Source organism: Orcinus orca, chromosome 10 (genome assembly GCF_937001465.1).
Source record: "Orcinus orca chromosome 10, mOrcOrc1.1, whole genome shotgun sequence".
Taxonomy (NCBI): Eukaryota; Metazoa; Chordata; class Mammalia; order Artiodactyla; family Delphinidae; genus Orcinus; species Orcinus orca.
The window spans coordinates 35,534,821-35,548,724 of record NC_064568.1 but is presented as its reverse complement, the minus strand read 5'-3'; the positions used below and the strand labels follow the sequence as shown (position 1 = coordinate 35,548,724).

The 13,904-nt window shown below is 53.5% G+C and overlaps 1 protein-coding gene across 5 annotated transcripts in view; it reads left to right on the top strand.

Annotated features, from left to right (window-relative positions):
- The window catches only part of PRKCD (protein kinase C delta), a 39,248-nt gene extending 25,600 nt beyond the window's left edge, over positions 1 to 13,648 (top strand). For 3 of the 5 annotated variants that reach the window (XM_049693584.1, XM_012532392.3, XM_004267914.4), the window contains exons 8-21: positions 741 to 826; positions 1,083 to 1,212; positions 1,864 to 1,964; positions 3,220 to 3,322; positions 3,497 to 3,594; positions 3,760 to 3,933; positions 4,229 to 4,320; positions 4,890 to 4,952; positions 5,972 to 6,110; positions 6,264 to 6,452; positions 7,049 to 7,177; positions 9,302 to 11,919; positions 12,213 to 12,299; positions 12,392 to 13,648. In XM_049693584.1, coding sequence (XP_049549541.1) covers positions 741 to 826; positions 1,083 to 1,212; positions 1,864 to 1,964; positions 3,220 to 3,322; positions 3,497 to 3,594; positions 3,760 to 3,933; positions 4,229 to 4,320; positions 4,890 to 4,952; positions 5,972 to 6,110; positions 6,264 to 6,452; positions 7,049 to 7,177; positions 9,302 to 9,460 — 1,463 coding nt within the window. In that variant the 3' untranslated portion in view covers positions 9,461 to 11,919; positions 12,213 to 12,299; positions 12,392 to 13,648. Of the gene's footprint in view, positions 1 to 740; positions 827 to 1,082; positions 1,213 to 1,863; positions 1,965 to 3,219; positions 3,323 to 3,496; positions 3,595 to 3,759; positions 3,934 to 4,228; positions 4,321 to 4,889; positions 4,953 to 5,971; positions 6,111 to 6,263; positions 6,453 to 7,011; positions 7,178 to 9,301; positions 11,920 to 12,212; positions 12,300 to 12,391 lie in introns of those variants that run through there. The other 2 variants (XM_049693583.1, XM_033424605.2) reach the window with 2 other exon arrangements.
- The last annotated feature ends 256 nt before the right edge of the window (positions 13,649 to 13,904 follow it).

Sequence of the window (13,904 nt, the reverse complement as noted above, 5' to 3'; positions counted from 1 at the left end):
GCATGCATGAGGCAGTGTGGACCGGTGGTGGTGAGCACAGGCTCTGGAGCCAGCCTGCCTGGGTCTGAATCCCAGCTCTACCACTTCCTAGCTGTAGGACCTTAGACAAAGTTACTTAACCTATCTGTGCCTCAATTTCCTCATCTGTAAAATAGGGATGATAGAGTCATTGTGAAGATCAAATGGGATAAAATATGTAAAGCTGTATTTTAAGTGTGGCTGGTGCCCGGTAAGCATTCTATGTAAGAAGGTTTGTCATTATACATGCTGTGTACGTGTACCTGAGTGCCTTTGTGTTGGGGTGCATCTGTCAGTGTGTGTGTGTGTGTGTGTGTGTGTGTGTGTGTGTGTGTGTGTGTGTGTGTGGCGGGGGGCGGTGAGAGAGCTTAAGAGCTGTTTGCTGTCCTGAGCCACAAAGAGGGCTCCCCTGCCTCTAGTTCTCTCACTGCCGTGCCCCCCTCCCTGCCCACCGGGACTCCTTGAGCCTTTCCTAACCTCCGATACCCACCCAGATCGACCTGTCCTCCCTGCCCCATCCTTCCCAGACTCCTCCCACAGGGACTGACCGGAGGAGAGAAAAATCAACCTCTAGGCCGAGGGCTCCATGTGGTGAGGGTGTGGGTGGTCGGGGAGCACGGGGACTTTGTGTGGAAGGCAGGACTGGGCCGGGGGGCGCCAGCTCACAGACTCTGCCCCTCCGGGGCCTTCCCGTCCCCCTCCTGGGCCTGGGCCGCCTCAAGAATGCAATGCTGCCATCCACAAGAAATGCATCGACAAGATCATTGGCCGGTGTACGGGCACTGCAGCCAACAGCCGGGACACCATAGTGAGGCGGGGCCCAGGGCAGGGCGGGAGGGATTCGAGCTCTCCCCACTCCTTCCCTGTGGAGTCACCCTTCCTCCCCGTTTTCCTTCTTCCTTCCTTCCCCTGGCTTGGCCCCTGGGATCCCTGGATTTCCCAGTCCCCACAGAGCCCTCTTGGGGATCTTGCCACGCATGGGGTTGGGTCAGGGAGAGTTAGGGGGTGAGGAAGGGACTGGTGCTGGCATGTGACCCTTGACCTGTGACACCCCACACCCCTAGTTCCAGAAAGAACGTTTCAACATTGACATGCCACACCGGTTCAAGGTTTATAACTACATGAGCCCCACCTTCTGCGACCACTGCGGCAGCCTGCTCTGGGGGCTGGTGAAGCAGGGATTAAAGTGTGAAGGTGCGTGCCGGCTAGGGCGGGGGCTGCGGCGGAAGTGGGAGGGGGGCCCACCCAGACCCCAGAAGCTGAGACCAGCTGAGGCTGCCTTTGCCCCCTCGCTTGGGGACTCTCACGTGGGTGAGGCCTCCTGGCCCCTCCCCACTGGCTCGACTGACTCTGCCATTTACTGCTGTGTGACCATCAGAAGGTGGCCCCACTGCTGAGAGCTCCACGTCCTCAAGTATAAAACAGGTGTCGAGTCGGCCCCAGAGAGTCACCGAGGGGAAAACAGGCGGAAGGTGCTCCCCGGCCAGGGCCCCTCTCACACCAGCTCAGCTCGTGCTCCTTGCAGGCCCTCCCCCACCTCAGGCTTCACTGAAACGAGAGACGTCTGGAGGAAAAGTGACTTGTCTAGCTTGTCCCAGACATTTGTTTTTTCTTTTTCTTCTTTAAATAATGAAAGATTTGAGGTGCTCCTGATGGCTTCAGATACATCTTTTTCTAAATGCAGGAAACCCAGCAAACCCTGCCAAAAGCCCTCCTCTCTCCTGCTCTCTCCTCCGTCCCTCCCTGCCCTTGGCTGGGCCTGGGACAAGGGGACAGTTCTTTTGGAGCCTGCTGGCTGCCTGCCTGGGCGGGGGCCCTGATGGCTCTGCTTCTCTCCCACCCCAGATTGTGGCATGAACGTGCACCATAAGTGCCAGACGAAGGTGGCCAACCTCTGTGGCATCAACCAGAAGCTCTTGGCCGAGGCCTTGAACCAAGTCACCCAGGTGGGCAGGCACTGTGGGAACCCTGGACAGAGGGTGGCAGGGTTGGGGACGAGTCAGGGCTCATGCCCACTCCTGGGGAACTGCAGTGAGGGGCGTTTATACATAAGACCCTACTTCTGGAAGATCCAGTTCAAGGATTGGACATTAGAGGGTGGTGGGCTTGTTCTCCTAAGAAATTAGTTATTCAAGCAGTGCTTTTCCTGAGGGTGAACCTGGATGACTGCAAGGTTGGAACACTTGGAACTAAAGCCTTTATGTGTATATGGTTTTTTTTTTTTAAAAAAAAAAGAGTTTAGGGCTTCCCTGGTGGCGCAGTGGTTGAGAGTCTGCCTGCCGATGCAGGGGACACGGGTTCGTGCCCCGGTCCGGGAAGATCCCACATACCGCAGAGCGGCTAGGCCCGTGAGCTATGGCCACTGAGCCTGCGCGTCCGGAGCCTGTGCTCCGCAACGGGAGAGGCCACAACAGTGAGAGGTCCGCGTACTGCCAAAAAAAAAAAAAAAAAAGGAGTTTACCTAAAATCTCTTTTTGCTCCTTTACTTTTTTTTTTTTAATTAATTAATTTATTTTTGGCTGTGTTGGGTCTTTGTTGCTGCATGCGGGCTTTCTCTAGTTGTGGCGAGCAGGGGCTACTCTTCCTTGTGGAGCACGGGCTCTAGGTGCGCGGGCTTCAGTAATTGTGGCTCGCGGGCTCTAGAGCGCAGGCTCAGTAGTTGTGGCACATGGGTTTAGATGCTCCGTGTCATGTGACATCTTCCTGGACCAGGGTTCGAACCCATGTGCCCTGCATTGGAAAGTGGATTCTTAACCACTGCGCCACCAGGGCAGTCCAGTGTGTACATGTTTTTTTTGTGTGTGTGTTTGGGTATGGGTGGAGCTTGAAGGAGGCCACAGAACTTTAAGATTCTAGAATCTATCACAAGTGAGGGAAAAAAAAAAACAAGTGAAGGCAACACAAATAAAAATCTATTGAGTAAGTGGCTGGGAAGTTAGGGTTCAATTTCCAGAACTCTTGTTTGTAGTCAGTGCCTTCCAGACCACCGAGGCGTCTCTGTGCCGGAAGTGTGTGTGCGTGTGTGTGCGCACTTATTCACACACATGTGCGTGCACATGCACCGCCTGGGGTCCTGGGCTCTGCCCCTGCTGTCCCCCATTGGTACTGAGGGTGGAGTCATGGATGGTTGGGGTCCTCCCTCTGGGTTGGGAGTTCTGACCATGATATGACCTCTGGCCCCCCAACCCCTACCCCCTCCAGAGACCTGCCCGGAGGTCGGACTCCGAGACTGCAGAGACTGTTGGGATCTACCAGAATTTTGAGAAGAAGCCAGGAGTCTCTGGAGATGATGTCCCATGTGAAGGTGTGCCCATTCCTTCCAGGAAAGCCCCTACCCCCCCACGCCAGCATGGGACCCAGCCTCTCCACACAGTTGAGTGCAACTGGAGAGGAGGCACCTCTGTGGGGAGGGACCCAGCCAGGGAGGACCACCCTCTGGACGTGAGACATGAGTCTGAAGCAGCTGTCTCTTGGGCAGGAACTGGGACCTACGGCAAGATCTGGGAGAGCAGCACCAAGTGCAGCATTGACAACTTCACCTTCATCAAGATCCTGGGCAAAGGCAGCTTCGGGAAGGTGAGGGCCCCATGGCCCTGGGGCAGGCAGCCCGAGGGACCTGGGCTTGGTAGCCAAGGGGCACCTGCTTCCCACCCTCCCTGGGTGCTTCCGGGTTGGGTTGGGCCGTGCGCCCTGACCTTTGGTCCGAACCTCCCCTGCTCAGCACCCCTGCCCATCTGTCAGGTGCTGCTCGCAGAGCTGAAGGGCAAAAAGGAATTCTTCGCCATCAAGGCCCTCAAGAAGGACGTGGTTCTGATCGATGATGACGTGGAGTGCACGATGGTGGAGAAGCGGGTGCTGGCGCTCTCCGGGGAGAATCCCTTTCTCACCCATCTCTTCTGCACCTTCCAGACCAAGGTGCCGGCCCGCCCACTATCAGTGCCCCTGGCCCACATCCCCCCTCAGTCGCTCAGGTCAAGGCCATGTCTCCCACTGAGATTCTCCAGGGTAGGGCCCAGTCTTCTTCCTCAGACCACTTAAGGCAAGGCTGAGTCTCCCTTCCTCAGACTCCTCAGGGCAGGGCCGTTCTTCCCCCCTCACATCCACCAGGGCAGATGTCCCCTGCTTCCTGTTGGGGCTTGTCCCTAGTGGTCCTCAGTGAGGGAGCTGCCTGCCGCTTTCTGTGCCTCTGCTCACCACCCTCCCCCCACAGGACCACCTGTTCTTTGTGATGGAGTTCCTCAATGGGGGCGACCTGATGTATCACATCCAGGACAAAGGCCGCTTCGAGCTCTACCGTGCCACGTACGCGAGGCCCTGTTGGGGGAAGAGCCCTCTGCCCATCTGCCTTCCATTCCTTCTTCCCTCCCCCTGGTGAAGCCAGCCTGGGCTGGAGCTGGGGTTGGAGAGACTTGGGGTGGCCAGGGCCATCCCCTGCCCCGTGTGGGAAGCTAGGGGTGAGGGGTGAGCTGTGGCTGGGAACACAACCTAGACATGCCAGGTCCTGTCCCCTCCCTGGGCCTCAGCGGGTGGGTGATCCTGCACAATGCAGGACCCAGGTGGGTGGCCCCTAAACTAGCATGCACCCCCAGACTGTGTGTGTGTGCACACAGGCATATCTATATAAATGCATACACTCTTAGGACAGAGAACTGTCTCATTTGGAGCTTTTTACTTCACAATTTTCTTTTCTGCCTTGGCTACCAGCCCCTACTTGCCTGATACAAGATGTGCTTGATCAGGACCAGGTTGTCCGTGGAGTTATTTTCAGCATTTCCTGTCCCTGGGGGTGGGGATGAAGACCCAGGGAGAAGCAGGGGCTGCTCACAGAAATCTCAGGACACTGTGTGTGTGTGTGTGTGTGTCTCATACAGGTTTTATGCGGCTGAGATAGTCTGTGGACTACAGTTTCTACACCAGAAAGGGATCATTTACAGGTGCGGGGATCGGAAGGTGGGGGGTGTTTAGGAGGGGAGGCCCCGACCCCATCATATCCTCTGAAATGCTCTGAGTGGATCCCGGTCCAGCTGTGGCCCCATCTCCTCTTGGAGTTGGTCTTTAGTTGGATATTTGCTTAAACCACCTACTCCATTGCTACAATTCCTTGTGGCCCCTTAGCTGAGGCTGGCACAGCTCCAGGGACTGGGAACTCCCTGCCCATACTCGACACCTTTGGTGGGAGCGCAGCACTGACTGGTATGGTGTCTCCCTCCCTTGGAGCCGTCGGTCTCCCTCTGCAGCTGCATCTGAGCACTCTGAGCTTCCACCAGTGGGGTCTGCTTTCATAAATTCTCACCCAATAAATGACAGTTCTATCCTGCCATGGATTAATATGTACTCATCCGAAAGGCTGAGGCCGTGCTGTGTGTACTATTGTGGGATGATCCCAAGGTATGTTGTCAAGTGGAAAACCAATCCATGGGACAGTGCATATTGGATGTTAGGGACCAGGCTTTAAAAGGTGGCATGAGATGCACATTGTAATGTGCTGTCCGTGCCTGGACTCAGTCTAGGGAGGGCCTGGCAAGCGAGGTTAGTGGAAGATGGGCCTTGTGCTGTTCTGCTTTTCTGGTGCTTGTTACCGTGTGCCTAAGTTATCTACTCAACTACCTACATAAAATAGATGGGCTCCCTGCCCTTGTGGAGTCTGACAAACCTGAGTCCAGGGCGCTTCCACAGCTGAGTAGCTGGGTGACCCTAGGCAAGTGATACCACCTCGTTGAGCCTCATTTTGGGCTTCGGGAAGTAGGATGGTGTGTGTCCAGCACACAGCACACAGTAGGCGGCTTGCAGGAAGCACCTGTGTTTAGCACCTCTTTCCCCTTCTCTTCCTCATTCCCTCGTACCCTGGAGAGAGTCCTAGGCTTTCCGGGCTGACAGTGGGGACATGGGAGGGGACTACGGGGAGGAGGGGAATTGGACCCTAACGACTCCTTTTCCTGTCCCCTCCCCGCAGGGACCTTAAGCTGGACAACGTGATGCTGGACCGGGATGGCCACATCAAGATTGCTGACTTCGGCATGTGCAAGGAGAACATGTTTGGGGACAAACAGGCCAGCACCTTCTGCGGCACCCCTGACTACATCGCCCCCGAGGTGAGTGGCACCCTCCCGGCCCTGCCTCTGGCTGACACCTTGTCTCCACAGGGGGTGGGTGGCAATGTCCGAGTCACAGCCGAGAGGCTGAGGAGGGCTGGTCGGGGCTTGTGCTCCAGGGCCCCCTCAGCTCCGGCACCCCCTCTGCCCCAGATCCTGCAGGGCCTGAAGTACTCATTCTCCGTGGACTGGTGGTCCTTTGGAGTCCTTCTCTATGAGATGCTCATTGGTCAGTCCCCCTTCCACGGTGACGATGAGGACGAACTCTTTGAGTCCATCCGTGTGGACTCACCGTATTATCCCCGCTGGATCACCAGGGAGTCCAAGGACATCCTGGAGAAGGTAGGAGCCCCTGGGCTGGGCTGGCAGGGGCAGGAGCTGGCAGACACCAGGTCACGGGAATGCCAGAAGCCTCCTGTCTCAGGGATGGCAGCCTCACCAGTGCTCCGGTCCTAACACATTGGGGGGTCACTCTCCTGCCACCTTCTTGGGACCTCCTGTCTATGTTCCCTGCACTGAATCAGCCTGGCCTGGCAATGATGGGCTTGGGGTCAGAAGACAGATAGACCTTAGGCTAAACTCTGAGTCTATCTCCTTATCTACAAAATGAGGCCAGAAGAGAACCTTTCTCACAGAGTTTTGGGGGAAAAAAAACGTAAGTGTATGATGCCAGGCAGATGGTAAACACCCAATAAGAGCTACTGCTTTTGCTCACAAGTCCCACCAGCTGAGAGTCCTGGCAGCCCCAGTCCACACCCTATTTCTCCACCGGACCTGGGACCAGAGGCCAGAGAGGACCTCTCAGGCCCAGAGGCCCTGGGCTGTGATACCAGGCTGGGCTGGACCAGCCTGGGCACCCCTCGACCTGCTTGGCGTTTTCTGAGGCTCCCATTTCCTACAGCCCTCGGGTGCTAACCAGGTTCCCTGCTGCGTTGCAGCTGCTTGAACGGGATACAACCAAGAGGCTGGGAGTGACAGGGAACATCAAAATCCACCCCTTCTTCAAGACCATCAACTGGGCTCTGCTGGAGAAACGTGCAGTGGAGCCGCCCTTCAAGCCCAAAGTGGTACGTGATCCCGCTCCAGTGGGGGCTGCCCACTCAATGTTTTCTCTCACTGCCTTCCGGAGTGGACTCCTCCTGCTTTGCCCTGCCTCTCTCCTGCATCATTCGCATGCTCTCCTCCTCTCCCTTCTTCTAGCAAATCTGCTTTCCCAACCTCCTTGGCACACTGAGCCACAGCCTCTACCCTCGTATCCTCACCATCTCTCCTCAGTCAGTCATTCAACAAACATTGGTGACAGTGGATCCAGCCACCCTTTAGCATACATTCTTTAAAACCCACTGTGTGCAGGGGAGTATGCTTTGGGGATCAGAGTTAAGGCCCCCCTCCCTCCACCTACCCATCTATCCAATCCATTTTCCAAAAAATATCGGAAATGCTGAGTGCCCTCTGGGTGCAGAGCACTGTGCTGGGCTGCATAACGAAGTGGGAGGCCCAGTCCCAGAGCTAGAGGGGCCCCAGCTCCTCAGAGAGATAGGAAACTTGCACACTGATGGTCATCTATGATAAATGACAGCAGTACAAGACATGTCACAAGGCCACACACAATCAGTTGCCATAGGGATGGTCTGTGGGCAGGTGCCCAAGATGCAGAGATCGGGGTGGGTCTGAGAGGAAATGGGATGTCTGCAGGGCTGGGGAAGCTCGGCCAGGCCAAGGGCAGATGGGAGGTATTCCAGGTAGAGGAGGGATGGTTTGCATAAAGGCCTAGAATCTAGAGAAACCACCAAGGAGCCAGCAGGAGAGCAGAGGGAGGCTGGACTTCTCAGAAGTTGAGCTCTGTGGCCCTTCTCTGATCTCAGCTCTTCCCTCCCTTCCCCTTTCTCTCCTTTGCTTCCCCTCCTCTTTCAGGACACGCTGTTCCCACTGAGCAGCCTGCGTAATGTGCCCCCGTGTTTGTGTCTTGAAGCCGCAGAGCACTCCCCCATTCCAGGGATCTCAAACTCAGTGCCTCCTGCCGTGGGCACATCACTACCAGGCCAGGCCAGCTGTAGGAAAATCACACAGCCTGCTTTCAGTGTCTCGCTTTTGATAGAAAGAGGGATAGACTGATTTTAAATAACACCAGGCAGCTGATCGGCAGCCCCTGTCAGTGGGAAGTGGGGCCTGTGATGTACTGGCCAAGCGGGTTTCAGCACCAAGAGTGGGCGGACGTGCCAGGAAATGGGCCCAGGGCTGCTCTGCTCTGTCAGTTTTCAAAGAAGCCAGAAACCAGGATTTTTATGTCAAATTGCCCTTTTTTTTTTTTGTGGTACGCGGGCCTGTCACTGTTGTGGCCTCCCCCGTTGCGGAGCACAGGCTCCGGACGCGCAGGCTCAGGGGCCATGGCTCACGGGCCTAGCCGCTCCACAGCATGCGGGATCTTCCCGGATCGGGGCACGAACCCGTGTCCCCTGCATCGGCAGGCGGACTCTCAACCACTGCGCCACCAGGGAAGCCCCAAATTGCCCAATTTTAAAATATTGGCTCAAATGCCATTAAAACCCATGGCTAGTCAAAATGGTTGTACCTGCAGCTCAGTTTGGCCTGAGGGCCACCAGCTTAAGACCTCTTTCAATCACTCTTTCATTGTACCTTCAGAAGCAGAGAGTTGGCAAACTTTTCCTGTGAACAGCCTTATAGTAAATATCTTAGGCTTTGCAGGCCAGATAGTCTCAAGGCGGCCATAGACGGTATGTCAGTGAGTGGGTGTGGTTGGGTACTAATAAAACTTTATTTATGGATGCCGAACTTTGAATTTCATTTAATTTTCACATGTCATGAAGTGTTATTCTCCTTTTGATTTTTTCCTAAACATTTAAAAATGCAAAAGCCAGCCTTAGCTTGTGGGACCTACAAAAACAAGTGGTGGCTGGGCTTTGGCCCAGGGCTGTGGTCTTCTAGAACCCTGCTTGGGTGGATGCCCACTTTTCCTCCTTCAGGCCCCCTGCTGGCTTCCCTCATTCCCTTGGTAACAGCATCCACCTTCCAGCAGAAAGACTCCCTTTTCTGTTCTAAATAAGGACAGCTCTGGCTTGGCCCAGCCCAACAGGGATTATGGCTCCGGGAATGGGTCCCTGGAACGTCGGGAACCCATTGGAAGGTTGCCCTTTGGGTCCCGCTTACACACCCCTGCCTTCTGTTTGCAGAGGTCTGCTGGAGACTACAACAACTTCGACCAGGAGTTCCTGAACGAGAAGCCGCGCCTCTCCTACAGCGACAAGAACCTCATCGACTCCATGGACCAAACAGCATTTGCCGGCTTCTCCTTTGTGAACCCCAAATTCGAGAGGCTCCTGGAAAATTGAGGTTGCCAGACACGTGCCCCCAGCCCACCCCAGCCAGGGAGCCTGGGTCAGCCAGCACGGCCTGCTGACCTGGCCCAGGCAGAGCAGGCAGGGCCCCCCACTTCATCGGCACCTGCCTGTCCCCCACGATAAGTAGCAGTGTGATTGTCATAATTTCTGCTGCTGCCTGTCTCCCTCGTCCCCCAGAGAGGCCTCAGCTCCTGTCTGGCTGGGCTTTCATGGTACTTCCTCTGTGAATTGTATGTGAATTTGCTTTTCCTCTGCCCTCAGAGGGAAATTGTAAATCCTGTGTTTCATTACTTGAATGTAGTTATCTATTGAAAAAAATATGTAAAATATATATATATATATATATATATATATATACACGCCTATATATATATATATATATATATATACACACGCCTATATATATATGTATAGGCGTGTATATATTGCTCAGTAGAGAAAAATGTGGGGGACTGGTGATATGATCTTTTAAAATATATATATATTATATATATGACACACACCCTCCCCACCTCCCACCACCCCCCCACCCAAAAAAAAAAAAAAAAAGAGCACAAGCTGTTTGAAACGCCAGGTTCTTTTATTTGTGTGTCTAAATAAACACCAACTGATGCTGACCTGGCTATCAGGACACGTTTCTCCCAGGAAGCTGGTGGCTGCTGCTCCCACTTCTGGCAGCTCTGTCTTGGAAGTTAAACCGAGCTGTTAGCTGCAGATGCAGACCCCTGGGCTTTCATGCAAATGTGTTTGTATTTATGGGTTTCCTCTGGCTCCAGGGCCATGGGCCAAAAGCAGAAAACTTTTCTGGGTGGCTGAGGGAGCCCCAGGTGTCTCTGTGGGGTGATGGGAGGAGGAGGGACCAGCTGCAGAGAGTCTATCTCAGAAGAGTGAGGGGCGAGCGCTGAAAAGCAGAACAGTGCAAGGTCTGGCGGGGAGATGTGAGCAAAGTCGTCGAGGCCAGCCCAGGCTGGGGAGGAGGACAGGGGAGAGAATGGAAATACAGCTCAGGCTTCAGACAGCTCTGGATTCAAATCGCAGAGTAGCCAAAAGATTCGGCTTTTAAGATGTCACTTAATCATTTGAAACCTCCGTTTCCTCATCTGTAAAATGGGGACAAAGCAAGGTGGTACTCGGTGTAACTCCTCATCTCATGTTTGTCCCCGCCCTTGCCACAGAGGAGTCTGTGTCTGAGTTCTAGAATCTATATCTCAGGAGCTCTTTCCTACCTGGGGACAGGGAGGGGAGCAGGGTAGGAGAAAAAAGTGAGAAAATGCCGAGTGGCCGGGTTGAGGTTGAGAGACTTGCTCAGTGTGCCCGTGTGCAGCGAGGAAACTGGTGGCAGCCGGTGTCCCCCTGAGCGTGCAGCTTTCTGTCCCCACCACTTCAACACCTGCTCACGGCTTCCTGTTTCTTCCTCTCCGCCTCTCTCTGGGCACAGGCCTCAGGCAGGGCCCTCCCTGCAGCCCCTCTGGTCCAGCCCCAGGCCCTCGTCCCTGGTGGTGGACGAGGTGCCCCCAGCGCCGGATTGGCTGGCCCTGGCATCCAAGTAGCTGACTTCCAGCAAGTTCATTTTTCTGGACTGAGGTACAAGTTTCCACAGCTGGAGAGGTGCCAGATGAGGGGGGGCTGATACTGCGGGGATTGGGGGCCAAACCCTCCCCAGAGAGACCTAAGTGTCTCCCTGTCTTCTCCATCTGCCATCCTCTTGGGAAACACTTGAATCCCTGCTCTGCGTCCAGCAGTGAAAGCCCCAGAAGTGGGGCTTTTTCCCCTTGGGCTCACAGTCAGGGGGGGAGACACAGCGTGACATGGGCTGTGCTGGGGAATGCTGGGGCTCTGAGAGCCCAGAGGAGGAGCCTGGAGACCCCTGTTCCCTACTTCTGTTGCACAGGCCCCAGAAGCCCCCGGGGTGGTCCAGAGTGTGTTTAGAACAGAACTACAGTTGGTGAGTGAATTCAGAGTCTCTCCCGTCGTCCTGCAGCTCCAAGGCAGAGCCATGCAGCCAGAGCCCATTTCCTCCTGCGTGGGCTGGGAGACTAAGTCGTTTTTCAGCCAGAGGCTGTGGAGGGTGGCGGGAAGAACGGAAGTGTGAGTTCTACTCCGCTACCCACACACTGTAACCACCACGAGTTTCTTCCTTAGGCCTCAGTTCCTCATCTGTAAAACGGGACCATTACTCCTTACTGGCTCTTGGAGCTCCCAGCTCTGGGGAATCCCTCAGAGACTGATGCTCGGTACCCCATGGGGCTGGGCAAAGCCTGGGGGATGGGGAAGCAGCTGCCAGGGATGCTGCCAAACTGCCTGGGAAGCTGTGCGGCTCGAGGCCTGTTCCCAGAGTTGCACAGGCACCAGGACTGATGGGTGGCCCAGGAAATGCCTCTCGTGGCTGGGCCCGGAGCCACGCTTTCACTGGGAACTGGGGGTCTGGAAGACGGCCCTCCACCTGCCAGGTAGGTGTGTAGGCAGAGCAGCGAGCTTGGCCTCCACCTGAAATGTGTACCAGGCCTCACACTCAGAGCCAAGCAAACACAGATGCAGGAGGGCCTGGGGGCAGGAGCAGGGCTCTGCTGTCAGATACCCCTGGTTTCAAACCCTGCATGTCCCTAGTTGTGTGACCTCAGTGAGTGACAACCTCCAGGAGGTCCAGTTTCCTTTACTGTAAAATGGGGATGCAGGCAGACTTCATTTTACTGCACTTTGCTGTACTACACTTTGCAGACATCACGTTCTTTACAAATTGAAGGTTCGTGGCAACCCTGCGTGGAGCAAGTCGATCGGCACCATTTCTCCAACGGCATTTGTTCACTTCGTGCTTCTGTGTCACATTTTGGTAATTCTCTCAATATTTCAAACTTTAAATTATTATTATATTTGTTATGGTGATCAGTGATGTCTGATGTTACTATTGTAATTGTTTTGCAGCACCACCAACTGTGCCCATATAAGAACTTAATTCGAACTTCCCTGGTAGTCCAGTGGTTAGGACTCCATGCTTCCACTGCAAGGCACATGAGTTCAATCCCTGGTTGGGGAACTGAGATTCCACTTGCTGCACAGCACAGCCAAGAAAAACGCAAAAAGATGAGAATCCACCTGCCAATGCAGGGGACACGGGTTCGAGTCCTGGTCTGGGAAGATCCCACATGCCACGGAGCAACTAAGCCTGTGGGCCACAACTACTGAGCCCACGCTCTAGAGGCTGCAAGCTACAACTACTCTAGAGCCCATGTGCCACAACTACTGAAGCCCATGCGCCTAGAGCCGGTGCTCCACAACAAGAGAAACCACCGCAATGAGAAGCCTGCACACTGCAACAAAGAGTAGCTCCTACTCGCTGTAACTAGAGAAAGCCTGCGTGCAGCAATGAAGACCCAACGCAACCAAGATAAATAAATTTATTTTTTAAAAAAGGAAATACATTTCACAAGGCTATAGCTGCCACACATAGTGATTCCTCTGATGGATCTAAAAATTGAAAACCTTTTGGAAAAGGTTTACCATCCTAGATGTCATTAAGACATTTGTGATCCATAGAAAGAGGTCAAAATAACATTAAGAAGAGTTTGGAAGAAGTTGATTCCAACCCTCATGGATGACTTTGAGGGGTTCAGGACTTCAGTGGAGGAAGTCACTGCAGATGTGATGGAAATAGCAGAAGAACCAGAGTTAGAAGTAGAGCCTGAAGATGTAACTGAATTGCTGCAATTTCATGATAAAACTTTTAACGAACGAGGAATTGCTGCTTATGAATGAACAAAGAAGGTGGTTTCTTGGGATGGAATCCACTCCTGGTGAAGATGCTTTGAAGATTATTGAAATGACAATAAAGGGTTTAGAATATTACATAAACATAGTTGATAAAGCAGTGGCAGGGCTTGAGAGGATTGACTCCAATTCTGGAAGAACTTCTGTGAGTAAAATGCTATCAAACAGCACTGTGTACTATAGAGAAATCATTCATGAAAGGAAGAGTCATTTGATATGGCAAACTTCATTTTTGTTTTATTTTAAGAAATTGTCACAGCTTCCGCAATCTTCAAGCAACCACCACCTTGATCAGTCAGCAGCCATCAACATCGAGGCAAAACCTTCCACCAGCAAAAAGATTACAACTTGCTGAAGGCTCAGATGATGGTTAGCATTTTTTAGCAATAAAGTACTTTTTAATTAAGGTATGTACATTGCTTTTTAAGACCTAATGTTATTGCACTTAATAGATTACAGTATAGTGTAAACATAACTTATATGTACTGGGAAACCCCAAATTTTTTGTGACTCGTGCTTTATTTCGGTGGTCTGGAACCGAACTCGTAATATTTCCGAGGTACGCGTGTAGCTATGCTGATGCTTGTGGACTAGGATGATTTCTGTAAGTGCATCCCACGGTCTCAGGACACAGTAGATGCTCAGTAAACAGCAGCCACTGTGACCCCAT